The sequence below is a fragment of the Choloepus didactylus genome, chromosome 15 (assembly GCF_015220235.1).
Source record: "Choloepus didactylus isolate mChoDid1 chromosome 15, mChoDid1.pri, whole genome shotgun sequence".
Lineage (NCBI taxonomy): Eukaryota > Metazoa > Chordata > Mammalia > Pilosa > Megalonychidae > Choloepus > Choloepus didactylus.
In genome coordinates, this window is record NC_051321.1 from 84162614 (window position 1) to 84190428 (window position 27815).

Genomic DNA, 27815 nt, shown 5'->3' on the forward strand with positions numbered 1-27815 from the left:
CCACAGGAGGTCACTGCTCAGGAAGTGACGTCCAGGGGCAGTGACGGGGACAGCATGAGCAGCACAGGAGGTGAAGGGACAGTGGAGCTGACATCGCTGTCCTTGGGGTCCAGCCCCGAGGGGCCCCCCCGGCCTGGGTGTGTGTGTTCGAGGGGACATTGGGGACATCTTCCCTCTTGGAGTCCTGGAGTAGGAGAATTGCACGAGAACGGGGGAGGGCATCGCAGGCCGAGGACGTCAGGGACCAGGCGTGGAAGAGAGAGGAGCTGCAAGTGGCTTGGAGGAGTGGGTGCACCCCTCCACCTGAGCTCACATCTCCTCGGGGTGCAGGCCGCCTCAACCCCCACCCCAGGAGCAGAAGCAGGGACTCTGACTTGGGGAGAGCCCGGCACAGGCTCTGGCCCCACAGCAGAACTGAGGCCAAGAAAGAGAAGCAGGCTACAGGGGAGGGCAGGACGGGAACACCAGGACAGAAACGAGGACAGAGGCTCAAGGCCCAGGGGCCTCAGGATGGCAGGGGACGGGTGGCAGGAAAGGCATCTCCCCTGCAGCACATGAACCGCACAGCCGAAAGCCCAAGGATTTGCGTAAATCCAGCATCAGTGAATGTGTGGACACTGTGTGCTCCTTGGGGAGCATCACACCCCACTTCTGAACACCCCAGGGGGTCACTTGACCCCACAAGACCTGGGAAGGGCCAGCTGGCCAACCCCATTTTGAATGACAGTAAAGAAACAATCAGGTATGTGGGCATCTCGTTTTCAGATTTAATAAAGAATGCAAAGCGTTCACGGTGGGCCACCAGATCCCTGGTGCCATGTGTTTGGGGGGCCCACAGGGGACATCTTCCTGGGCAAGGGGATAAATGCACTTGGCATGTTCCCTTCTGACCCCCACCAGGCCCCCACCCAGCCTGGCGGCATCCAGATCCTGGGGCCGGGGATGACAGGGGCTCTGACCGTCCCCCCCAGGATGCTGGGGTGCAGAGCAGACCCCAGGAAGGACACAGGCTCCTCTCTCTCCTGCTGGTTCCCATGTGCTTGGCCCAAGGCCCAGGCCGCAGCTGCAGAGGCTCCTGGCAGCTCACAGCGGCCGCCCAGCGGCTCTGCTGGGGACAGGGACAGGCAGCCACGGTGCACAGGGAATGCTCCCCGGCCCCTTCACTTTGGGGTCCTGGCACCTTTCGCCCCAGCAGTCAAGCTCCCCAGGGTCGCAAAGAACTCCTCCATCTCCTTCTGCAGCAGCCGGTTCCTCCTCTCGGCGTCCTCCCGTGCCCGCTCCGAGTTCCTCAGCTTTATCTCCAGCATCGTGTACTTCTTCTTCTCCTGGTCCAGCTCCTCCTCCAGCTGGGACACCCGCTTCCTCAAATCTGCACTACCGTCTTCGATTCTTAAAAACCAAGAAGAAAGACACTGTTTCAGAGTTTCAGACCTTGGCTCGCTGGGTTTGCTTCTGGCAGCTGCACCCCTGCGTGCGTGCAGGATGGGAGGGGAGGGCCGCGGCTGCTCCGGAGGGGCCGGGTAGGGAAGGACCTGCAGGTGGGTGCCTCGACGGACACCTCGGCAGACACTAGATGGGCTCCTCCCAGGAACCCGAGAGCTTGCCCCGCTCCTCGGGAAACCACCCCTCAGCCTGTGGCCCAGGAAGGCCACTGTGAGGGTCGCCTCACCTCCTGCTACCCCCTGTACCCACCTTGTGCCCTGGCCAGACTCAGGAACTTGCAGGAAAACCCTATTTGGTTTGACACTCCTACTCATCCCTCAAAACCCAGCTGACATGTCTCCCCCTGAGGGAAGGTTTCTCTCATCCTCCCCTGCAGCTCCTACTGCTACCTCTTCTGTGCCATCAGTGCCCACACCACAGGTCTCGAGGGGCCTTACACCCGCTGCACGGAGTGTTACACACCTGCCTTTTTGACCAGACCCAGCTGCTGAAAGGAGGACAGGGATTTCCACACCTCCAGGCCCAGCCCCTAGGGTGCCAGCAGCCCGTGTCCTCCCCGCAGGGCCCCAGTGGGGCTCCAGCTCCCACTTCTCCTCAGTCTTAGGAGGAGGAGGGGAATGTGACCTCCCGCAGCTGCTTCCAGGCCTTCCTCCTGCCACCACCTTCTCCAGCAACTTCTTCACAGCCCACATCTTTCAGTGTGTGACCCTGTCACCTCCTCTGTTCCTTAGGGGCTCTGGCTCCAGGACCCTGGCTTTCTCCTCCTCCTCTGCCATCATTTCAGACGATGTCAGCATCCAGACTGCAGGCTCAGCCAGGTGCAGCTCCCGGTGCCTCTGTCACTACACGGCTGTCCCTGAGGTGTCATAGCCCTTTGGAGCTGCTTTACCTCTCAGGGGACACCCCTGAGTTCTGGGACAGCAGGGATCTGAGCTCACTTACTCTCACCACAGCCCTGAAGGACCCATCCCCAGAGAAGTGGAACGACGGCGTTGGATTTACAGGGGCCCCCAGCCGGGCTCCCCGATGCCAGGCACTTCCCTCGAGGCCACAGTCTCCAAGTTTCCCACTGCAACCTGCTCGTCCTCCCCCTCTTCTGCAATCCTGGATTAGAAAACTCTCCCTGTTCTCACCTGGGCCTCTTCTTGTTTTGTTTTCCCTCTTCTACCGAACTGGAGACCACCCCCTACTCCACCCTTCCACGGAAACTCCAGTGGCTCCCAGTCCAGGCCAGACCACCCCAGTTACACAAAGGATCCTCCTTTCCCAGCATCGCCTCATCCCCAGGCTGCCCTTTAGCCAGCGAGCAGGCCACAGCCCCCCAAACTGCCCAGAACCTCCAAGCCACTGCAGTCTCCTTCCTCTCTGCCAAATTCAGGAAGCAGCAAGGGGCCCTGTGCCTTCAATCCTCTCCTCACCCAAAGCCACCTCTGTCCTGCAGGTCACGGCAGCTCTGTCTCCTGCCTGCATCGTCTGCCCTTGACATCTGAAGACCCTTGTTCCAGGCTGCAGGGCCTCTGGGTGTCACCCTGCTCCGGGCTGCCCCGCTCCCTGTCCTCCGTCTTTTCCTATGGCCCCCTCGAAGGCCAACTGTACCCCGCTCCGCAAATCATGCCCTCTCCGGCTCACCCCACAACAAGGCGCAGAACCGATCATCCGAGCTGCGCCCCAGGGGCCTGAGCTGGCAGCTTGTTTGGCCTCCTGAACGCTGACCACAGCCTGGCCCCGCTGCCCAGTCCTCCCGCAGCTCCTCGCCGGGCCCCTCCTGTGCACAGGGCAGCAGGTTCTCCCCAGGTACAAACCCAAAGGCAGCCCCCTGGGTGTGGCCCCCGGAGGCTCCCGAGGCCTTCGGATCAAGCCCTTAACTCCACAGACAGGTGCCCGCCTCTCCTCACCCTTGCCCCCCACACCCCGGCCACTGGCCACGTTTCCTAACTGTCCTTTCGCCAACCGCCCACCCTGCGGGCCCTCTGGACGCCGCCCTCGTTGGGGCCTTGGCCGCTGTCGTGCTCCTCGCTCCCCAACCTACACCAGGGCCTGAGCCGCCCGCCCCCTGTGCCCCTGTGGCGGCACTCTGCGAGGAGGTAACGGGCCTGTCACCCGTGGCCCGGGCAGCACCCTGTGGGGGGTCTTCGGAGGCATCGAAGCAGCAAACGCATCTGATTTATCTCCCACCTGGGGATAAAGCTCCGCGGATGCTCATCCAAAGGAAACCTCAGGGGCCACTGCAGAAAACAGCCCCTAGCCCCTGCCCTCTCGGCTCCCCCCATAATCAGGTCAGGAGCCTGCGGAAGGGGGTGCAGGGGTGGGGTGGTCTGAAGCTGCAGGTACCCCAGAAATGCATGTTCTTAAAGCTAACCCACTCCTGTGGGTGTGGACCTAGTGTAAGTAGCAGCTTTTAATAAGGCTACTTCAGTTAAGGGGTGGCCCAGCCCAATCAGGATGGGTCTTAATCCTATTACTGGAGTCCTTTAACAGAATGAAATTCAGACATAGAGAGAGAAAGCCAGGGAAGCAAGAAGCTGAAATTAACAGAACCAGACAAGGAGGGAGAGCGCAGGAGCCGCTGCCGTGTGCCTGGCCGTGTGGCAGAGGAGCCCAGCATCCCCGGTGGCCTGTCTTTGGGAAGAAAGCATCACCTGATGAAGCTTTGATCTTGACATTCTCACAGCCTCAAACTGTAAATGAATAAATTCCCATGGTTTAAGCCAAACTCTATTGTGGATCTGCTTTGAGCAGCTTCGGAAACTAAAACAGGTGGGTTTGAGGGAAACAAAAGAAAAGGACTGAAAGGAGATGTGAGAGGCAGCGAGGGGGAGGGAGAAGCAGCCCTTTCCTCTTGGCCCTGGGCCCACCACCGTGTGACGCCCAGCGTGGGCCATGCCAACTCCGTGACCCGGGTGTCCTGGTGGGACCTGTGGCCGCCCCTGCCCAGCCCGGGGCCTGCCCCTCTGGCTCCCGTACACCTTCCTGGCTTGTTTTTCACCTCATAAAACTCACTGGGCCTTGAAAGCAGCTTGGCAAGCACCCGCCTCACCACTGAACCGATGACAAGTCTGAGTCACAGACGGGCCCGGCTTGTGAGGCCCCAGCGGGACCTGCCGCCGAGTGGGCGAGGCCTGCCCCACCCTGGGCCTGCGCCTCCTGCTCCTGCGTGTGGACGTGTGACTTCCAGGGCCTGTGGCCTGCAGGAGGAGCTGAGCATGGCCTCTGGAAACCAGCAGAGCCCGGAGGAGTGCCAGCCTTGTCACCCACGAACCTCGTGACTGCGGGCAGGATGCAAACCTCACCAAGCCCTGGTGGTCCCCATCTTCAAAATGGAGGGGTCAGCCTTCCCCTAAGCATTCCAGTTACAACGGACACAGCATGTTGGACACACTGTAATGCCCTGCCCCTTTCTGGGCTGTGGCCGAGGGCTCCACCTGCCATGGCTGTAGGCAAAGCAGGGAGAAAGGGGTTCTCCCTCCACCCTGCCCTTCCACCTGGGGAGACCCCCAAGACCAGGGGCAGCTGGGCCTCCAGGACCCCCTGCCTGGCTGCCTCTCGCCCCTCAGCCCCTCCTCTGTGGCTCCTCCTCACCTCTGACCCCTGCAAACTGGGGGCTCCGAGCGAGGGTCCCGGGCCTCTCCCCTCCCCTCTGTGCCTTTCGCTGAGTGACCTCGTCCAGTCAGTGAATTTACAGTGGGACCAGGACCTCGACCCAGGCAGTGTGACCCCAGAGCCGGACAGGACAGAGCCTTCTCCCCAGGAGCCAGGCCCCCAAGAAGGGGAAGGAGCCAGGAGCCTCAGCAGGTCCACAAATGGACAAGGAAGCGAGAAGCTGGCGTGGACCTCTGTTGAGACCGTAGCTTCCCGTTTTATGTCCTGTGGTTTCATGCCTGCCGTTTCCTTCCTCCTCCTCGGCTCACCTCCATCCCACTGGTCCTGCAAGCCTGGCTCAGATGTGACCCTGGGATTTGGGGCCTCTGCTCACAAAGCCCCTCCTCCACCACCTCCCCATCGCGGGCACAGGCCTGGCAGTTGCAGGCGGACAGATGGCACGACAAGGGCCACCCACTGCCGCTCCTGGTCCCCGGTGGAACTCCCAGGCTCAGGGGTAGAAGTGGGGGTCCCTGCCACCTCCAATGCTCTGACGGAGTAAGGATGGCCTCTGCAGCTCATGGAGGCCCTGGCCAGTGGGTGAGAGCTGGCCTCGGGGTCACGCAGCCGCGGGAGAGCCTGGGGCCCCCGGGAGCCGAGATGCCGTCGTGCTGGTGGAGGCGGTGCATTCGCTGGCAGGGTGGGCTCTGCTGCTGACCCTAGTCTGAGAACACAGCCTGTCTGAGCTCGAGGGTCCTCTCTGTGGAGGGAGAGGCTAAGCGCATCGAAAGAAGGCCACCTGCGAGCCAGGTCACAAGCCTCAGGATGCACGACGACCTGTGCTTCTGGGAACAGGGGGTGCAGGGGCCCCCGAGTCTGCACAGCCAGCTCCTTCTAACCCAGACAGAGCCCCTTGCTCCCACTCAGGCCCCATCTCGGCTGGCCAGCTGGGCCCCTGCCTGCACCCAGCATCCCAGCCACGGGACTCTGCGCTGCTGCAGACCCAGGCCCAGCCTCTAGGGCCTGCCTTCTGCCTGCCTGAGGACCCCATCACGACACCCTGCTCCGAGCCCCTCCATCAGAAGCGTTCCGGCCAGCTCTGGCTCATGCATATGCTCGGCTGCTACTTCTGGCATGGCTGCTGGGTGCCAGCCAGCCCGAGCCTTCCCAGGCGTAGGACCCTCAGACCCCATCCTGTGGGCGTACTCCTGGGTGGCCCAGGGAAGCTCCAGGGCCGGGCCGGTGGGCACCAGTGCCCCTGGAGGCCACCGAACCTGCTGGCCACTGGGCTCTGGCCAGGCCGGGCAAATTTCGGCTGCTGTCCACGGGCCAGCCGTGGCCCTTTACCTTCTCATGCTCGTCTCGTACTCGGTCCTTTGCCGGCAAAGCTCTGCCCTGAGTTCGGCGACCAGGCCCTGCAGGGCCTCGGAGCGGTGAGCAGCGTCCTGGGTGGGACTGCCCGGGTCACTGGGCTCACTGCCACTGGGGCCCGCGGCCCCCTCGTCCAGGCTGAGGCCGCCGTCCCAGGACCGGCCCTCCTCGCTGCTGCCGGGGAGCGGGGAGGGCTCGGGCAGCCCCTCGGTGTGCAGGGAGCTGCAGGCGGACGAGTCGCTGGCGTGGCAGGCCGAGCAGCTGCTGACGGAGCCCGCGGCGGACGCCCCCCAGGAGGAGGAGGCCCCGGACCACACAGCGCTGGCCACGCTGGGCGTGCTGGCCGGGAGGCTGGGCGTGGGCACGTTGTCGTAGGTGGACAGCCGCTGGGAGGAGCCCACCTCCTTGAGCCGGTCCCCCGAGGACGCCCTGCGATGGCCACGCAGAGACGACAGGCCGTTCATGAGCCAGTTCCCGCTGGCGGGGGCGGGGGGCACTTCCAGGGACGAGCCGCCCGCCTTGGGACTCGCCGGCCGGGACCCCAACTGCCGGAAGGATGACTTCCAGTTGGGCAAAGTCTGCACCCTCTTCCCGAGGCTGGTGGCCCCCGGGCTGCACCGGCCTGCCAGGCCTGAGGGAGGGGTCCTGGAGAGAGCCGCCACGGTGGCCCCGTCCAGAGAGGAGGTCCTCTGTGAGGGCAGGCCCAGGGCACTGGGGCTGGGGGGCTCCCCCTGGCCGTCCCCAGCCGCTTCCCGGGAGTCCCAGCCCCCTGTGCACGGCGGGCCCCCACGGGGGGATGCCAGCCCTTCCGTGGTGAAGAGCTGACTGTGCTTCCGGATCAAGATGGTCATCAGATGCTGGACCAGGGACGTGCCTGCCAAGGGACAGAGGACAGGAGCAGTCTTAGGGGTGGACGTCTCCCCGCCCAGGGCTCTAAACCATCGGGCTCCACCAGGCTGCCTGCCAGCAGAATGCCTGAGAGCTGGCGTCACTGCCCCCAGGAGAGGATCCTGCTGCTGCGTGCCACCCCCTCACCCTGCAAAGTCAGCACGGGACGGGCAGAAGGAGCCCAAGCACCCCTTCCTCAGGCGGAGAGCCTTGCGGGGGTGGGCACCGAGCCTCCCTTCCCTCCTGAGCCCCACTCTCCTCCATGCAGCCTGGGATTGGGGGTGGGGAGTACAGAGCCCCTGCAGGCGGCCAGGGAGCCAGGGGTGGGCTGGGGTGAGAAGCTGGGGCTTGGGGCTTCTCTGAGCTGGACTTTGCCACTCCCTGCAGTGGATCAGCTGAGCCGCAAGAGGATGGCCCAAGGTCAGGGGTCTGCGGATGCGGGGCTGCCAGACAGACAGACACCTGCCAGCCTCTCTCGTTCATGCACATGTGCATCTGCATGTATGGTCCCAGACACACACAGTACCACAGACACGTAATCCCGACACGTTCACATGGTTGTGCCATCTCCATATACAGCTCCCCCCAAACACATACACAGTCCCACACAGATGCACACGACCCCACACATACACATAAAACGCCCTCCACAATTCCTACCGCACAACCCCCCGCATACCATCTCCCCCACAATCCCACATACATGTACACACAATCATATACACACAAACCCCCCCAACCACCCAGGCACACAATCCCATGCACATACCCACCACACACCCCCAACACAATCCCCCACCCCCAGTGCAGGGTCCCTGAGATGCAGTACCCCGCTGGATCCTGGGGCCTCAGCTGGGGCGGGGGGCGCCTGTCAGTGGAGGAGGGCAGTGTGGGAAGGCCTCTCCATCAGGCTTAGCACCCCCCACCACACCCGCACCCACTCCCCACCCCTGCCTGGTGCCTGCAGTCCAGACCCAAACAAAAGCCCAGGGACACCTGTCAGGTGACAAGGAAAGCTGGGGCCTGCGGCGGCCCCTCCCCCTGCCGGGAGCTCGGGTTTTCCTTGCCTGCGGGGGGCTGGGATGGGAGACCAGAGTGGAGGGCAGGGGTGTGTGTGTGTGAGTGAGTTAGGGCTGCACCCCCACCATCAGGGGACGCTCACAGCCCCACACCCCTGCCCATCACCCACTGCGCCCGCCGGGATCACACTCAGCAACCACAGCGGCTCTGCCCTCGGCCCCCACGGGGCTTCCACACCCCTCGGTGAGCCTGGCTGACTGATGGGTCTCTGGCAGGTCCCCTGGCCTCTCCTGGCCTCAGTTTCCCCATCTGTAAAATGGGGGTAGTAACCAAAACCCAGGCTGGTGGTGCAGACTGAAACAAGGAGGTCCAAGGGCACATTGAAAGCTCCACTTTTATTACGTCACTATTATTATTTATTAGAGAACAGACATTCCCCCAGAGTTTGGAGAGCTCTGCCCTCCAGGGGCCCGGGGCGATGCCTTGATTTTAAAAGGAAAGCAGAGATGTGTGTGTGTCCAAATGCAAAGTCAAAGGCAAGGCACTGAGCTGCCTTCCTCCCCAGCCTCTCTGACCACCTGAACTGCCAGCCACTCAAAGTGCCACCCAGAGGCCGCCTGTGACCATCCCCAGGTCGCCGTGGACAGTGGGACCCCGTGGGGCGCTGGGGGGCAGCCGAGGCGGTCGGAGAGGCTCTGGCCGAGGACCCGGCAGCCCGGCGTTACCTTCCATGATGGTCAGTGGGTCCTCCACCCGGGGCCGCAGGATGTTGGGTCCGAACACCGTCGCCAGGTTCTGGACGCTCATCTTGTTGACATCCGAGTGCGACTGAACTTCATCCAAAAACCTGCCGGGGAGGGACGAGGCAGTGGGCAGCTGGAGCAAACCCCGAAGTCCGAGGAGCCGGGAGTGGCCTGAGCCCTGTGCCTGGCATTGCCACAGAGGCCCCCGCTGGGCTCGGAGAGGGCAGAGCGGCTCCTGGGGCCCAGGGAGGCCATCGGATGCAGAGACCCCGGGGAACAGGGGTCTGTCATCAGGCCCAGAGGAGACAACGAGAGAAGGGGTCGGGGTGGGGACAGGGGCCCTGAAAAGACTGGACAGCACAGGGCAGGGTGAGGCCCCGGCCAGACCCCAACCAGCGCCCAGGCTGGGGAACCCACCGAGGCCACCTGAACAGGTCACCGGCACACCCCCGGGGGATGGCAGATGGCAAAGGGCCAAGATGGGGCAGAAGGGACAGAGGTGTGTCTCTCTCCTTCAGGAATAATCTGCTTGACACCACCAGCTCCCTCGGGACTGTAGGTCAGTGAGAGCAGGGCTGGGGGTGGATGGCATCCACACTCCTGCTGAACGGATGCTCTGGGTGTTTGCAGAGGTGTAGACAGAGAAGTCTCCACTGCATGGGAGCTGGGGTTCGGACCCAGGCGGGGTCCTGCACACAGCCGGAGCTCAGGGAGGGCCGGGGCCCCCTCCCCTGGATGCCACTTACTTGCAGATATATCTGAGCAGGTTGTAATTTGCCTGAGGAAGGTCGTTCACCTGTTTAGCCAGCTCCAGAGTCCCCTGGAGATTGAAAGAGAAATGCAGGGTTGTCAGAGGCCTGCGGTGAGGCCTGTGCCCTTCTCTGGGGACTAGGGGGGATTTGGGGAGGTGGGGTGGGGGCAGGGAGGCTACCCGGGGACAAGCAAGAAGACCGGCCCAGCCCCAGCTGCCCAGGGGCTCCCCCCACCCACAATCAGGGACAGGCGGGGTGACCCCTGGAGAAGTGGGATGTGCATTCAGGGGAGCTGGAGGAATGCAAAGCCACAGAAGAATGTCAGGGTCAGGCTCGGGCCTTATCGAGGCACAAATATTTGCTAGATAGTGCTCTCTCATCTCCTGCACAGCTGCACGGAGGGCAAACTGTGCAGGGGGCAGGAGTGGGACCCCCACCCCCCATCTGAGGAGCCATCTCAGATTCTTTGGGGAAGGAGGCAAGATAAAAACAGATAAAAGACCTGGTGGTGTCTGAACCCTGTGGCCGGGCTGGGAGGCAGAAGAGGGGTGTGGGAGAAGGCAGTGGGGTGCAAGCACTGGAATGCAGCCTGCTGTGGGAGACGGCTGTCCCCTCCCTGGACCAGCAGCAGCCCAGGACCTCTGGGGACTCAAGAGCCCAGGGGCAGGGGGCTCCTGGGGACCAGGCTGGGGCCACAGGCTGGGGAAGACCGACAGGGCCGTGGTCACCCGTGTCCAGGAGGGCTTGGGCCTGACCATGGGGTCACCCCCCTGCGGGTCTGGGGGTACCCATGGAAAGTCAGAGTCATGTCCCGACTCCCCAGGGGCCACTGACCTCCCCCTCGTCCTTGGTGAGCAGCTGGGCACAGCCGAGGAAGTCCTCGTATCTGGCGAAGGGGATCACCGGCTCGGGCAGCTCCCGCAGGTACAGCTTCAGCAAGGAGGCCACCGTGTGCACGTCCGTGGTGCTGCGGGCAGGGACAGGGCGGGCGTCAGACCAGGGCCCCTGCAGGAGGGGCAGCACCCCTCACCCCCCAGGGAGCCCCTTTAGGAAGAAGTGGGGGGCTGGACTGGCAGCCAACACCCCTTGTCAAGGGCAGGCACAGGCCTGATTCTGGGGGTGGGGGCAGCTGGGGAGACCCCCTGGGCCTCACATCTGTGCTGGTTAGGCAGGGATGACCGTGCCCCCTCCCAGGCATGGCACAGCACTGCAGCCAAGCCACAGAGCCCGAGGGGCCCAGCTGCACCCCCAGGGGCTGCCGGGGAGCAAGGAGAGAGTGGAGAGGCCCCTCTGCAGGGCCTGGTGGCTGCCCTGGGGCCCGCTAGTGCAGGGCAGGGGACGGGGGACAGCTGCCTGTCCACAACCTGCTGTAGGCCCCTCCAGGCTGCGTGAGGAGCCCATTACCACAGCTGGAGCTCACCCACCCTCCCCATGCTCACCCTCAGATGGCAAAGGGCCCTGAGAGTGGGCGTCCCCAGGCCTCTGCCACCAGGTTCTGGGGGTCAGAGGTCAGGCCCTACTCCTGCCACTGGGTTCCCACCCATCCTTGGGGGCCTGGGCCTCCGTGCACATCCCCCCTTCTCCAGAGACCACCCAGGGACAGCAGGAGGCCCGTTGACACCCCCAGCACTTGAAGGCCTTGGTCCTGGGAGGCCTAGCTTTCTCCCCCACCCCTTGGGCTCTGGGGTTCCGGGCCAGTTCCAGGGGGTTGGCACCTCCCCCAAACTTGCCTTCCAGGCCTTGTCTGGGCCCCAGTAGCTCATCTGCTTTTCTTTTCCAGGGCCCTGGATTCAAACCCTGGATTGGCATGTCCCACGTGGGAGGTGCCCGGGAGAGAAGGGCCTGGGGCCAGGAGGCCGGCTCTGCCCTGGTAGGGCCTTGCTCTGGCCTCACGAGGATAAGCCCTGGGGTCCCTCCCAGCCTGGCATTTGGGATCCTGGGGTTCCAGGTGTCCACATGCACCCCAAGCCCAGCACCCGGGCCCCCTCCCTGCCCCAGGGCTCACCCCTGCCTCTGCCCCACATCCCAAATCCAGGCAGGTTGGTTCTGCCCACACCCTCCACTACTCCCTCCTGGCCCATCTCCGTCAGACACCCCCACTTCTTAGGTGCCTATGGCCAGGGCAGGTGCCCAGGCTGAGCCCAGGGGTGGGGGATCCTCATCCCTGGCCGCAGGGCTTATGTGGCAGGTCACTGTGTGAGGGGCCGGCCGGCTGCAGGGGGTGGAGGCCAGGCCGAGAGTGACAACCGAGGCTGCACTTCACACACGCACACACGCCCCCCGAGGTCCCTGCCCCTGCCACCCAGCGCCTGGCCTGTGCCCTGCTCCCCTCCCTCCCAGCTCCTGCCCTGGCCGCAGAGCGCTTCTCCTCTAACAGCTGGCTCCGGGCTTTTCCTGGGCACGCTGCCCTGGGCTCCCCTTGCCCCCAACCCCCTCCAGGCTCCCAAGGAGAACCTCCCACAGTCCATCACGCCACGGCCTCCCTCATCAGCCTGGGAGCCCCCCACTCAGCCCAGGCCTCCCTGGGGGCTCCCCCTCCAGAAGGGCTATTTTTGTCTTCCCTAATCTCCCCTGGTGGCGGGCAGCGTGGCAATGCCGAGGGCACAGACAGAAAGGACAGGCAGCGCACTGCCACTCGGCCCTGCCCGGACCCGGGCCCGCGTGCTGGACAACTGCTAGGGCCTCGAGTGGGGAGGGGCTGCAGGACCACCCCCAGCTCTAGAGCTGCCCCAGCGTCGGGTGACAATCCCCCAAGATGGGCGGGGGAGGGTGGCATGGCCTTCCAGCGCCAAGCTACGGGGCAGCTGGAACCTGGCTCCTCCACATTCACCGCACCTTGCCGGGCGGGTGGGTGGGTTCGGGGGTCCCCAGAGCATTTGGGGATGAGGTCAGGTAAAAATCTCCACTGGTAAGAGAAAAAAAAAAAATCACCACTCCATGACTGCCTGAGGCCACATGGCTCCCCACCATTGATGGGGTTCAGCTTCACCCCTGGCCTTCAGGACAACTCTCAGCGTTCTCTCCCAGGTGTCACCCTCTTTCTCTCCCCTTCTTCACAAACTGTCAACAAAGGGGCCCCCGCCAAGGCAGCATCCCCCACCCCCCATGCCCAGCCCCTGGAGAGCTGCAATGTCAAAGCAAGTTCCCAGGAACGGACAAGAAGTGAAAGCACAGGAGGGGGTGTTATTTGAAGCAATCTCCAACCCCCGCCCCGGGTCACACAGGCACAGGATGGAGGCAGCCCGACAGGCAGAGGTTCAGAATGGACCACAAGCTCACTGACAGTCAGCGTTGCAGCAGAGCTTCACGAGGCTCCAGATGAAGGGACCCCGTGCGCCCTCCCTCATCTGTGGGTGGCAGTCAGTTCCAGGTTCCACATCTAAAGAAAGGAACTGACAACCTCTCCTCTCCCAGGAGAAGACCTGGGAAGGATGGGCTGCCCACAGGTACCGGTGGGCCTTATCCTGGGCAGAGGGGGCCTCATCTATGAGGGCACAGTCAGAAAAAGGGCAGAAGATCCAGGGAGGCCCAGGAGGCAGGAAGAACTTTCCATGAAAACCTGCCCCTTAATGGTGGGGTCCTGTCAGGGAGAAGAGAGCCCCAAACCGCCTGGGGTGGGGAGAGCCACTCTCCTCACCAATCTGAGCTCCTGGGCTCCAGGAGAAGGTGCCCCACCCCAGGGGTGAGCACAGGACCTGGGTAAGCCACAGTGGCTGGGGAGGATGGGCACCTATCCTGGGGAAGGTTGAGGGGATTCAATTCCAAGACTCAATCCCCTGGCCCCGAAACCCAAGAGGATGAGTGGGGTAGAGCCTGGGGACGAGCCAGGCCAGAGGGAGCAGGATGGAGACAGACCCTGGAGAAGGCTTTGCGTCCTGAGTGGAGCCATGTGGGGATCTCCCACGTGCCAGCCCACAGAGGCCCTTCCTGTCTTCCGGCTGGGTTGGGTTTCCGGGCATTTCCAGGGGAAGCAAGCGGAATGGAGCTGAGCGGGCCTCGTGGGTGGCGGGGGCACCAGCCCTGAGCAGGGAGGAACCGGGCCTGGGAAGTGCTCGGCCAGTGTGCCAACGCGGGGGAGCATTGCACCCACCCACCCGGGAGGGACACGGGCAGGGTCACCTGCCACCCGGGAGCCGAGGCGGAGCTCACCTGTCAAACAGTGGCTTCTCGCCGCAGTCGAAGGAGTCCTGCAGGTCCCGCACCAGGTTGGCCTGGCCCGGCAGGCGGAACAGCCCCTCCTCGGTGAGCCCGCGCTCCAGGATGAAGTCCACGCACTGCTCCACCAGCAGCGGGGCCAGGCGCGGGCCGTACTTCCGCTCGTGGTGGACCGTGTCCTCCAGGCGCTGCCCGAAGATCCCTGGGCACAGAGAGGGGCAGGGTCACACCCTCCGTCCACCCCAAGCAGATTCTCCCGGGACCCGAGAGGGCAGCGGAGCTTTTAGGGCCCGGGAGACTGGACCCTGGGCAGTGGGGGATGGAGCCAGAAGGGGCAGCAGGGCCTGCTCTGGGGGGCTTGTCCAAGCCTGGGGAGCCTCCGTGACGCATCTTATCGACCAGTTTGAGGTCACCGCCAACTGCCCAACAGAAGAGGCTTACAATGCCAAGCTCAGGGCCCCGTCCACCAGAAGACGGATACTGGAACGTTCTCCTTGCAACGACTCCAAATGGGAAGCCGCCCAATGCCCTTCAACAGCAGAACGAACAGCAGGCTGGGGTGTGCCCGTGTGGGATGCCCGCACAGAGAGGACGATGCAGCCCGGGAACTGGAGGATGCATGGCTCAGCATCGAGGCAGGCGCCCTGGAAAATGATCATGGGAAACCTAGCGGGGAGCAGAAGCCAGGCCCAAGAGTGCCTGCTGCACGAGGCCATTCACATGAAGGACAAAGCAGGCCAAACTGGTGTGTGCTGCTGGAGGCCAGGACACGGTTGCCCACATGGGTTAGTGGCTGGAAGGGGGCCCCACAGTGTTTCTGGGGAGCTGGTCATGCTCTGTTTCTGGACCTGGGTGCTAGTTACCCAGGTGTCTTCACCTTGAGAAAATTCACCAAACCATATACTTGGGATGTGTCTACTTTTCTGTATGCTCCACTTCAAGAACATTTGCAAATTAAAAAAAAAAAAGGTCAGGAAGAAAAAGACTCAAAACATTTTACACAGGACAAGATAGTGAATGAGAGCTAGAAGGGTAGAGGAAGGCAGGAGGAGAGTAGAAGAACTTTCAACTGAGAAAACCTATGGCAATTAAATATACCACTGGGCTAAGAGGTTCCTGGCAACCCAGGCAAAAAGGGAAAGAAGATGAGGCTCATGAAGCTCTTTTGTCTTGCAGGGAGAGTACTAACACACCAGGAAAAACAGACTTCTTGCCAGCCCTAAGCTCGAGGAGGTCTTTGGAAAGTCCAACATCTTTCACACCCAGAACAGAGAGGCCTTCCCCGCCCAGGCCAGCTTCCAGGCAGACCAGGGGTGAGACGCCAAAGCTCCGTTCTTCCAGGCAGTTCTGTGGCCCCAGAGAGACCCAGCCCAGGCACGTGGCACCCCTGAGATCTTGATGGCAAGGGGTTTAATCCCACTTCTGCCACTGAGCGGTGACACCCTGGAAGCCTGCTCCACTCCCTGACACACAACTGCTGTTTTGAAATAAGGTACCTCAGCCCGCCTACAGTGCTGGCACAGAGCCAGGCTCAGTAAATGTCCCTCCTTATGCTGCTCAGCCCAAAGACAAAAAGAACAGAAACTGGGGGAAAGGAGACTTCTCCCCTGTAGAAAATACCCATGTCGGTGCTCCCGATGGAGTTTTGTGTGATGAGTGTGCGTGTATGTAGGAAGAGGGTGTGTTGAAAGAGCTAACACTTAAGTGGTGCCAGGTGCCGTCCTCAGCACTTCACATGCATTTATGCATTTAATCCTTGTGCAGCCTGATAACACAGGACCAGCCACTCCTCCTCGATTAGTCTCATTATCCAGATTTTTCAGATGAACACACCGAAACAGAGCAGGATTTAAGAAGCACCCGTGTACACTCAGCACATGGTGGGGTTGAGGTGCAAACCCAGGCAGCCTGGCTCCAGGTTCAGAGAATTTTCCAGGCCCTGCCGTGTGCCACACGCCCAGCTTGCTTCCTGTTTCTCTCCTGCCCTTCCACACCAGAGGTTCCTGGGGATGGGGGCCATCTGGGCAGCAGGCAGAGGTAAGCCCATGTTGGAGAGCTCAGGAGAAAGCAGGAAGTGCTGCTACCTGGGACACTGTGGTGGGAGAGCCCCAGCTGTCCCTGTCCTCAGGTGTGAGGGTGGCCTGGACTGTTTCCGGAGACACAGAGCCATGGTCCCTGTCTCCTCACTCAGGGCTCACTCACCCACGTTCAGCAATGGGCCACATGTGCCTCCAGATGCAAGTGTTTAGCTTGTACGGCACAGCATATGCACTTGCCAATTCGCCACAATCCCCACCATTCCCTATAGCTCACACCCAGCTCACACTTCATTCAAGTGGCTTTACCAGGCATCTGCCCCTTTTTTTGTTCTGGGGCACAGACTTTCCCCGAGAGCAATAGGGTCATGAAGTAGGGAAGGGGTACTGACCCCTAGAAGGCAGACATGGGAGCATGGCAGTCTACACCCAGGCCCCGCCCCCAGGCCCCCCAGGCCCTGGGCCTGACCCCACATTCCACATGGCTGCCTGGAGCCAGGCCCCAGTTGCACGCTGCCTCACTTGCTGCCCCACTGAGAGGGGAGAAGTCCAGGGGAGTCCCGTGGGAGGGCCTCTCTCCAGCCCAGCCCCAGGGGCGCGGCCTTCCCAGCTGTCCCCTGTCGGAAGCACCCTGGCTCAGGCCTGGGGGCCCTTGCCCAGCACTGCCCTTGCCAGGGCCTCTCCAGCAGAGCCAGGCAGAGCGGGGCTCGCTGAGCTCCCTCCGCCCTCCAGGCACGTCTTGGACGGGGGAGCCTTGCCAAGAACCAGTTCCAGGGGGTTTGTCGGATCCCTGGAAACCTGGCCAGCGTGCGGGTTCCTCGAGGTCCCAGCCCCCGCTCTGCATTGAGTACCTTCTCTGCCACCAGAGAGGAAACTGGCAGAGGCTGCCTTCCCTTCCGGATGAACCTGCTGACAGGCTCAGAGCCGCTCCCTGGAAAGCCCGTCTCTCCCTGCCCTCTCACAGATGCCATTCCCACGGAGGAGCAGGCAGCCACAGGCCCGGCAGACAGCTGCCCCCAGCCCCATCCTGGATGACCTTGGGCACAGTTTCTGCTACTTCATGGGGTCATGAGCATGGCTGGATAGAGCCCAATATGGCTGGGGAGGTGTTTAATAAAAACATCTTTCTCCTGACTCAGAATGGGGCCCCGGGGGTGCGCTGCATCTTCCCCTGACTTCTGCCTCCAGGGCCCCAGCAGCAAAGGGACACAGGCAGCTGGGAGCTCCCCTTGGAGCTGGCAGGCCCATCTGGCCATACCTGGGGTTCTTTCCAGGTGGGGTGGGAGATAGGTGGGAGGTGACCTTGTTCGGGAAATAGATACGAGGAGGAAAAGAATTCTAAATTTCTCTCTAGACATCCACAAACTTTGGCCCCAGCTCTTCCTGCTGTCCTTTCTCCTGTCGCCAGCACATCAGTCTGTCCATCCACCCCTCCGCCCATCCACCCTCCCATCACTCCCACACTCGTGCAGGGCCCCATTTCAGGAACTCAAGGGCCGCAGGGCTTGTAAACATGTCAGGGCTTGTGAACATGTAAATCCAACGCGGGTCCTCCCCTGCTGGAAACCCTGGGCTGCCTCCCCCTGCCCATCCAGACCTGCCCACTGCTCAGAGAGCAACACACCAAGGGGCAAAGCTCATCTCCGGGGCAGCCAGGGCCCCTGGCCCAGCACAGGGACCCTCCTGAGGCCCAGGGACGCAGAAGCAAACATCAGCCTGGGGATCAGCCAGTCTGGAGTTTGCATCCCACTCGGACCCCAACAGAGGGGGGTGCGTGGGACTCTGCAAGTTCCTGCGCCGCTGCCAGACTCAATCTCTCCATCTCTGCCCGGGGGTGCCGCCCAGCTCCGAGGCAGGCGCTTGGAGGGGGCCGGGCTCTTAGGGCGCCCGGCGGCTGCCCCTCGTCGCTGCCGCGCGCACGTTCCCCGCGCCCCCAGCCAGCCGGCCAACGGGCATCGCGGCGTACGCCCCGGGCTCCCCGGGCGCCCCGTGGGCACGCATGCGCCGCGCCCTCCTCGCCCGCACCCCGTGCCCGCCCCTACCTGGGGCGGCGGGCGCGCAGCAGGCGGGCAGGCGGCAGGGCGGCCGCGGGCAGGCGCGGCCCGGGGAGAAGGCCCGTGCGGCCGGCATCGGGCATCGGGCCCCGGCGCGCGGCGGAGGAATGGCCGGCACGCGCGCAGGTAGCGTCTTGCCCGCCGCCCCGCAGCCCCGCGCCGAGCCCGCCCCGGCCCGCCCCGGCGAGCCAGCGAGCGAGGGAGGGCCCGGTGTCCCGCGGCGCCCCGGATTCGCGACTTCCTGCAGTGCCACGCCTGCAGGGGGCCCCGTGGGGCGCCTCCAGCTTCCCCGCTCCGGCCCCCCTTCCTACCCCAGGCACTCCCCGGGATCGGCCCGCTCCCCTTTGCCAATGGAGGTGGGGGGGGGGCGACTCCCATTCAGTGCTCCAGGGGTTCCAGGTGGGGCGATGGAGACCGGGAGAGGTTAGGGGACCCGGCCTGGGTCACCCAGGCAGGAGGGGCGTGAGAGCGGTGATCCCAACTCCAGGCCCCCGGGCGCCCCAGGCCTCTGTGCTAACCCGGGGCCAGTGCCCTAAGCCCCAGGGTCGATGGCCAGGACTCCACGGAGTATCTCCTACATCTACCCTGTGAGGTATTAAGAAACATCCCCATTTTACAGACGAGGCAGCTGAGGCTCAGAGAGGTTACCTGATTTGCCTGTGGTTATACAACTGGCAAGAGCTGGATCTTAGGGTTCAGACCTAATTTTTTTTCTGCAAAGCCTATGTTCTGTCCCAGTGAAAAGAGCCCACCATCCCACACTTCTGAAGTGTGACAAGGGGGAGGGAGGACGGAGATGGGATCCAGCCCCAGACACACACCAGGAGGGTAGGTGGGCAGGGAAATAAAGCTCGGAGGGAGGGCATGCGGCACCAGACAGGAGGGGTGGAATTCCCCAGAGCACTAGGGCAGAATTCCTAAAGGGGGAGGGGCTTGGGGGGGCCCCAGGGTGGAGAGGCAGGGGAGAAGCAAGCTCACCCTAAAGCCTCCCACTAAGAGGGCCTGACTAGGGTGAAGCAAGTGCGGCATCAGCCCTGGGTGCAAACTTTAAAGGGGTGCCCACACACTCGTAATCCAGATCAATCATGTTCTATTGCAATGTTTTAAAAAATTAAAATGTATGCTAAAAGCCCAGGATGAACTAAATATCAAAACTTTAAAGACAGGCTCTGACCTCACGCTCGCATAGATATTTAGTGTGAGTGCCTCACTTTCCTGGCCTAATCCCAGCCCACAGTTCCTGCTTTTATTTAAGATTGGAGATCTTGTCATCGATGTGGTGGGCTGAATAATAGCCCCCCCAAAGATGTCCACACTAGAATCCCTGGAACCTGTGACTGTTATGTACACAGTAAAAAGGACCCTGTAGATGCAATTAAATTAAGGATGGGGCGATTATGCTGGATTATCCAGCTGCACCCAGTGTAATCATCAGGGTCTTTATAAGAGGAAGGAGAAGGAGCACAGAGAAGACAATGTGGCAATGCAAGCAGAGACTGCAGTGTGGCGGCCACCAGCCGAGGAGCATGGGCAGCCTCTCAAAACTGGAAGAGGCAAGGAACACAGCCCTCGGAAGGAGCCACTTCAATTTCAGCCCCTCAAGATACCCTTCTGACTTCTGAGTTCCAGAACTGTAAGCAAATGAATTTGAGTTGTTTTAAGTCACTTAAGTTTCAGGTCGTGTGTTACAGCCAGAAAAGGAAACTAATACGGTGGCTTTGGGGCCGTAATTTTGATTTTTAAAAATATTGCAAGAAAACCTTGATCTTAATTACTGAGTTTTTTGGCACCCCCTTAAATTCTGGGCCTCAGGTCGGTGAGGTTCCCTAGTCGTGGTCCTGTACTAAGTATGGGGTGGGGGCTAAAGTCCTCCCAGGCCACCCCCGGGGGCAGCCAGGGCATGGTGGAGGTGAGGGGCTCACCCATCTTTCCTGAGTTCACGTCAGTGTGCCAGGGGTGGGGGCTCCCCAGGGCCCAGTGCCCAGCTGGGTCTACAGCCCTGTCCACCCTAAAGGGCAGGGATCAGAGGGCTCAGGGGATGTGCCTGTCCCAGGATGCAGGCGTGACTTCCTGCTGGGCGGCTTTCTCCTCTTAGAGCCTGGTGTCTCCCACCTGCATGACCTTCAAGTTACCTGCCAGTCTCTAGGGAAAGCCCTCCTGTCCCAGCCGGGGGTTCTGCTGTGGACGCAGAGCCCTGCCCCGTTTCACAGCTCTGGGCTCCAGTGGGCACTGCACGCCCAGCTCCACAGGAAGTCCGGGCCCTGCCCGTGTCCCTTGGCTGGCCCTGGCTTCCAGGCTGTCTGTGTGTCTGACAGAGCCGGGGCTGGGGCTGGGGTCCACGACTTCAGGGCCTGCCTCTGCCCTCAGTCTTGATTGCAACCCCCTTTCCCCCAGCTGAGACAACCCTGATCCGAGGGCTACAATGCAACAGAGCTCCTGGGGATGGGCAGGCCGTGGAGGGGGAGGCTGCCCCTGCTCCCGGCCTGCTGTGTGCTGTCGGGCACACTGCTGACCCTCTCTGGGCCTTTCTGCCCCTCCAACTCATATTAGATCCTTAGTGAGAGGAGCCCATGGCAAATGTGACATCGCTCCCTCTTCCCTGGGTGGCGCAGTAGGGGCAGCCTGCAAGAAACTGAAAACCAGAGACCGGAGCACAGAACACGGGGGACCTCCTATCCCCTGCTCTCCAGGGGATGGGATGCTGGCTTCCCAAGGTCCTTGTGACCTTGGACAAATTGCTTAAGCCTCACCAGTGCTCAGTTTCCTCACCTGTAAAATGGGGATATCGTGGGACTCACTGACGGGGATGTAGACCCCGGCCCAGGGAAATGCCGAGTGAACGTCAGCTGCTCTGGCAAGTGTCTCTCGGGCCGACCTCTCCCTGGCGGGTCGGGGATGGAGGAGACCCAGCACATGTCCTCCTCCCACCACCCTGCTGGCTCGGGCACCATCTTTGCAACGGCCGGGACAGACTCTCTCCCGGGCCTGGTGATCTGAGCTATATTTAGCACAGACCGAGGTCAGGCCAGCAAAGTGGCCAGGGCATTTCTAATCGCAGCTGCTGGGAGGCAGGGAGGACTTAACCTTCCAGCAAGGCAGTTAAAGGCCGTTGAACAGTGGCCTGAAATTCCTCCAGAAGCAGTGGTGAGCTGTAAATCAGTCTCGCAGGCTGCCAGCCCGGGTTCTCTCCAGATAGGGCAGCTGCTCCTCCCCAACAGCCCGGGGCTCCTGGAGGCCCTGTGGGCCCTGTGGATCCGAGTTCTCAGGCTCCTGGGGTCCTTGCAGGGAAGGAGCCTGGAGGGCAGCAGGTCCCAACGGTTCCTGGGAAGAAGGCCTGGGGTGCAGTGAGCCCACGCCTAAGCCCAGGACAGCCCAGGTCTGCCCTCCCTGAGCCCAGGGCATGGGCTGGCATCTGGACCTCAGGGCCCACCTAGATGGGCTGGGAGCACCAGAATTGGGCTCAAGTGCCTACAGCTGGCTTAGAGACTAGAAGCCAGCCCAGGTTAGCAACACTCCTTTCTCTTCCCTTTAGGAAGGACTGTGGGAAAGGCCCAGGCTTGTTGCCCTGGTAGCTGGACATTCAGGGGGACCGGAAATACGACTATCTTTTTTAATATCCCAGCAGAGCTGGGCTACGCAGCAAGCAGGGCTGGAGAGAAGTGGTCCAGCAGGATCTCAGGCTCCACCACTGCCAACCTAGGCAAGGCCCAGTGACCTTTTGTTCTGAACCCTGTTGTATGCCTTGAAGATTTCCATTTGGAGGTGTCATTCCAGAAAATGACAGTTTGTTATCAGCTGGACTAACAAGATGGATTTTGTCCTTCCAAGTTGTCCCCGAGGCTGAGATTTTCTCCATGTCAAGTATCCTGTCCTGTGGCTTCAGGAAGCTGACTTTGCCAATGAGCGGCAGGGACCAGTTGGCACCTGGGGGTCTAGGGATTGTCTCCAGAGGCCCATGAAAGCCAAGCTGGAGCTGACTGCTGGAGGCCTGGTGCCTGGTGTCCCGGCCCCACCTGGGACAATCACAATGGCAGGCCACCGGTCCCAGGGTGGGCTCCTTCCCAGACAGCTCTCTGGGCAGCTGCCTGTACAGTTGGGAAGGTCAGTCTCCCATCTCAGGTCTCGGCTCAGCAGTGGCCGCTGGCACTGCCTCTGGCTGCCCACTCGGCATTTCCCTAGGGTCATGGCTGATGGGTGTCTCAAACAGAAATGAGTTCAAACACAGCCGTGGTCTTGCCATGACCTCCCAAACCTGCTCTACCATGTGTCTTCCCCTCTCGATGAACAACTGACTCTCCCAGCGGCTCTGCCAGATACCTTGGAGTTAACCCTCACTGCTGCCTTTCCCTCATCCACATCCAGGAAACCTTATTGGTCCTACCTTCAAGATGGATTCAGAATCTGGTCCCTTTCACCTCGCCCACAATTCCCTGCCAAGGTGGAGGCACCCTTGGCTCTTGCCTGGGTTATTGCAAATGCATCTTCCAGCTTTCCCTCTGATCCATCCATCAGACAGCAGTCTGAGAAGGCCTTTAAAAATATATGTCAGATCACTCTGTTCCTTGCTCAAAGCCCCCGTTTCCCCCAGATTTCCCTTATCAGTAAAAGCCAAAGTCCTTGCAGGGGCCCACAGGGCCTCTGCCACCTGACGGTCACCTGACTGCCCACTGCCGTCTCTCCGCTCCAGCCCCACCCTCCTCCCTGTGGTTCTTGACCACATTAGACGGTCCTGCTTCCAGCTCCTTCAAGAGTGGGTTTGAACACTGCTTTCTCATTTGACCTACCTTCACCATTGTATTTTAGTGTTCTCTTTCTATTTTTTTCCAGTAAGTCTCACCACGTTCTAATACAGTGGTCTTCAAAACATGGTTCCCAGATGCATCAGAAACTTGTTAAAAACGCGATATCCAGGACCCCACCCAAGTGATGGGAAACTTGGGGTATGGGGTCAGCAGCTCTTCCCCAAACTCTTGGGGTAACTCTTATGCTAGCTCTAACCGACCAGGGATGTACCCTCCTATTATCGGTAGCCAGGAAGCCCCATCTGTTCTTTTCCTGCTGTGTCCCCTTGCCGGCATGCTGCACATTCTCAGTAAGAGTTTGCTGAATGCACAAGGACTGTTTAGAACTGAGAGCTCTAAGCACTTGACATCCACTTTCTCTTTTAGTACCCGTGGCAATCCTGCAACACTGTTATTCCTCTTTTGCAAACAGGATGCAGAGGTACAGAGAGGGTGAGTGGTGTGCCTGAGGTCACACAGCAAGCAAGCCGCAGAGCCGGATCACACCCAGACGGGAGCCTGGTGCTGAAGCCCACACTCACTCAGCCTCCCCTCCCGCCTCAATGCGTCTAGCCCCCGCTGACCCTCTTCCGTGTGCACTTGAGTCGCTCCTTCCGGGGCCTGCAGGGTCTCCCAGACAACCAGACCAGGGGTTCACATGTGAGCATGCCTGACAGTCCCGAGGACCCCGTGAATGTCTTCTCCCTTCTCTCTCCTCCTGCCAGCAAGGAGGCGCCGGGATGGGATGGGCCAGAGGGAGCTCAGTGGCCTGCTGTGGGCAAAGGCGGGGGGGGCGGCGCCTGGCCCTCCTGCAGCTGGAGTGTCACTTAGGCAGGAGAGCACAGTGGGAGAAGAGAAACCCAAAATGAGGAACTTCATCTCGCTGGCTAATGGGAAACACTCCCTTTACTTTTTTCTTTGACTTTTTAAAGGAGTGGAGGGGTGTGGGCACAAGAGTCTGCAACTATCTTGCTTCTTGGGTGTGTTCACATCATCTCTTTCCCACCCCAGTGCAGGCTCCCTGGGGGCGAGACCCCACCCCCGTCCTGTTCCCCAGGGCCCTCGGGGCCGGACCCCAGTGGGTCCTCAAGTATTTGTGGAATGAATGAATGAATCAGTGAATGAACCGATGGCTGAATGAGCAGAGTATGTTGGAGGAAGACGAATCGACAGGCGTGTGGCATGTGCCTGAGAAGCCAGGTCAAGGAGAGCCGCGGGGCCGGTGACAGGTAGAGGGGGCCGTTAGGGACAGTAAGCAAGCGTCGGAGAGAGCCCTGTCAGATGCTTGTCTAATTGACACCACCCACCACCCCCCACTGGAGCTTGTCTCGCCTCCCCTTAAAGGCTGCCCCGAGAAGAGAACTCAGCCCCTGTCTGGGCCACCCGCCTCCCAGCAGGATGTGCCTGCTGGCAAATCTTCTCTAGGGTGAGTGGCTGTCCATCTCCCTAGGTCCTGCTCCTGTCCCTTGGACACACCCCCTCCCCCTATAGTAGCCCTAGGACCTGGAACAGAGCTGGAGCCCCTCATCCAGGACAGAGCCTGGAGCTCTCAACTAGGACAGAGCCTGGAGACCCTTGCCCAAGACAGAGCCTGGAGCCCTCAACTAGAACACAGCCTAGAGCCTCTCATTCAGGACAGAGCCTGGAGCCCCTCACCCAAGACAGAGCCTGGAGCCCTCAACTAGAACATAGCTTAGACCCCCTCATTCAGGACAGAGCCTGGAGCCCTCAACTAGAATAGAGCCTAGATCCCCTCATTCAGGACAGAGCCTGGAGCCCTCACCTAGGACAGAGCCTGGAGCCCCTTGCCCAGGACAGAGCCTTGTCCCCTCACCTGGAAGCTCCTTCAAATGACTGACTGAGACTGAGGCTCCCCTGACTGGCTGGCAAACCCCCAGGTGCCTGGAGGGGCCGCCGGCCCTCCCCTCCCTGCGGCAGGCACACTGCCTGTTTGCGTCTGATGGAGGCGGCCCCTCTCCCTGCCAGAACAAACATGTTGAAAGGGCTCCCGGGCTCCATTATTAAAGACCAAGAGGAGGACTGATCCGCTAAGCCTCCTTTCCAGGGCAGCTGGGCCGAGCGCAGTCTGCCAGGAGCCCTGTGCCAGCTGGGAGGGCCCCGCCTGCCCAGGCATGCCTGCGGCGGCTCGCCCCCCATGTCTGCGTCTCCATGCCCTGGGTAGAAAGGAGGGATCCTGCTCAGTGCCTGCCTTCCCCAGCATGCAGCTGACAAGGAGCCACTGGCTCCTGGCTGATGGGTAAAGCTGGGTTCTCGGGGGTTTCTGCTGATCAAGTCATATAGAGAAAACCCTGGGATCCTTCAGAGCCAAAAACCCCGTGTCCTGCTTCCTCTTTGGGTTTCCTCTTGATAGTTCTTGAAATTTTAAACCCCCACCAAGGTGGCTGACCTAGCAGCCAATCAAGCCCCTGGTTCAAGACCTTTGACCCAATGCAAACCGAAGCCCACCTGCCCTAAACCTGCCCCTAGAAGACGGAGGAGCCCTCATCCCATCAGTAGTCATCCAGCTAACTTTCTTTCTATTCTATAACAATCGATTGCCATCCCCAGAACCCCGAAGCTACTTCCATTCTTGCAAGTGATCTGGCTTCCTTTGCTACAGCAAAACCTTGGTTCCCTGAATAAAATGCTGTCGTCTGCAAACTCGATTCCGATTTGCCTTTCAACACTGCAAGTGGTCTCCTTTCTGAGCAGGGAGTGAGAGAGACGGAGGTGTGGGTCCCGGGTCCAGGGGTGCAGATAGATGCAAACGATGGCACTCGCCGAGGAGGGGTGGCTCAGACAGGGACCCAGCACGGCCACTGGGTCAGGACAGCCACTTTTGGTCCCAGCTCTGCCCCCCACCAGCTGTGCCTTCTCACCTCACCTAGCTCCTTTGACTATTATTAGTCTCTCCTCCTTATGTTTTAGCCTTTTATATAGTGAAACATGCACACATACAGAAAAGCACTTGTACAGACTGCCAAGTTGTTGTAAAATAAACACCTGTAAAACTACCCCCGGAGTCAAGCTAGAGAACATTCCAGAAACCCTATGCCCTCCCTCACCCAATCTTGATCCTTTCCCTCCTCCCCACTTCCCTGACTTTTATGGCATATATTTCTTTGCTTTCTTTATATTTTTGCTGCCTAATTATGCATCCATAAAGAGTATAGTTTAATTCTATCCAATTTGTCAACTTTATAGAAATGGGATCAATGTGTTCTTGTGTATGTGTGTGTATGTGTGCATGTGTTTGGCTTTCCTCGTTCCACACTGTTTTTAAGATTCATGCATTTGGCTGTAGTTGATCATTCTCATGGTTGTGGAATTTTCCGTGGTAAGAACGTATCATGTTGATTTGTCCCTTCTATTGTTTCAGTGTCAAGGCCCACACAGCCCAGGCTGCTGTGAACCTGTATGTACCATGAACTCAGTACACCTGTGTACACGCCTCTGTCTGACAGACCCAGCAGGGGACTCGCTGGGCAGAGTTTGCACAGTGTCGTCGCCAGTGGATGCTGCTAAACAGCTGCCCCAGCAGTCTGTGCAAGTTCCTGCAGCTCCCTGACCTCGTCAACACATGGCACCCACAGTCCTTTTCACTTAGTCATCCTGGCGGCTGAGTCGAGGGCTTCTGTTGTGGTTTTAGCAAGCATTCCCTGATGACTTGTGAGGTTGAGCATGTCTGTTTAAGTTCACTGGCCATAAGGATTCTTCCTTCTGCAAAGTGCCTGCCCAAGCTTCTTGCCTATGTTTCTCCTGGCTGGTCTATCTTTGCTGCCATGATTTACAGGATTTGGGGAGCAAGTTATTTGATGACTGCACATGTTGCAAATCTCATCTCCCAATCTGTGGCTCACCTTTTCATTTTCTTACTCTGTCTTTAAAGAACAGATGTTCTTCATTATTTGCAGTATAATTTATCAGTTGTTTCCTAAAAGTTTCATACTTTTCAAAGTTTGTTAAAAAAAATCTTTCTCTACACCAAGTTCATGAGGATAGTCTCCTTTCCCTGGAGCTCTGCAGGACCATTCGTCTTAAAGTCCAGGTACATGCAAGGCTGTTTCTGGACCCTTCTCTGTTCCTCTGGTTTACTTTCCATAACCTTGCTTCAAAGGAATCCCCTGGAAGTCTGTAGCCTCCCTGGGTGGACTTAGGTCTTCCTGGGCCACTAAACTAAGGCTGTAGTTTCAATTTTCTGCAACCATCAGGGGGCATGGAGGCCACTGCTAACAGTGTTACACCCTTTGTGAAGCCCAGGAGGAAAACGGACTTTCAATGTTCTGTCGACTCTGATTCTATGAAATGTGGCCAGTTGGCCATAGCCAGGGACGAAAGAGGAGACGAGGTGAGGTGAGGTGGGAAGGTGCTAGGACGATGGGGAGCACAGGATCTGGAGAAGGACTCTGAGCCCCCAGAGATGAAGGTCTGGCCCTGGCTGGATGGTGTGGGGAGACAGGGAGATCTGGGTTCAGAGCCAGCCAGCCTGAAGGCTGCCAGTCTCCAGGTTCAGCAGAGCTGGCGGCCCTGCCACCCAGGATGGTTCTCCCACCCAAGAGCTCTTTGCATGACTACTTCCCATAGACCTACAAAGGGGGTGACTGCACAACGGGAATCATCGTTCCTTTCTCCCACAGCCACGGGCAGACCACCCACCAAACCTGGGAGCTCCCTCACCCCACACCAGGTTGAGCCATCCCACTCCTTGCTGGATGAGCCTCACAGCCTGTTGCACCCACTCTTGCTCAATCTCTCTGGTCTATTCCTCACCTGGAAACCAGAAGGATCATTGTAAACATCTCAGTCAGGTCCCGTGATCCTGCGGTAGTGGAGATATCCGTGGCTCCCCACTGCACTTAGAATGAAATTGGAAATCCCCATCATGGCCTCGAAGCCCCTGCAACCTCCTTCACCTCCAGCCCTAGCACTCCCCATCCTCACTCCGCTCAGACCACTGGCCTTCCTGACCTCCTCGTGTTCTTGTAGCTCACTC

The 27815-nt window shown here is 60.3% G+C and overlaps 1 protein-coding gene across 8 annotated transcripts in view; it reads right to left on the reverse strand.

Annotated features, from left to right (window-relative positions):
* Window positions 1-755: 755 nt before the first annotated feature.
* ARHGAP22 (Rho GTPase activating protein 22) overlaps window positions 756-27815 on the reverse strand; it is a 214898-nt gene continuing 187838 nt past the window's right edge. For all 8 annotated transcript variants that reach the window (XM_037803745.1, XM_037803743.1, XM_037803744.1 and 5 more), the window contains 6 exons: window positions 13946-14153; window positions 10631-10763; window positions 9791-9864; window positions 9027-9148; window positions 6370-7267; window positions 756-1389 (listed from right to left, as the gene is read on the reverse strand). In XM_037803745.1, coding sequence (XP_037659673.1) covers window positions 1161-1389; window positions 6370-7267; window positions 9027-9148; window positions 9791-9864; window positions 10631-10763; window positions 13946-14153 — 1664 coding nt within the window. In that variant the 3' untranslated portion in view covers window positions 756-1160. The remainder of the gene's footprint in view (window positions 1390-6369; window positions 7268-9026; window positions 9149-9790; window positions 9865-10630; window positions 10764-13945; window positions 14154-27815) is intronic.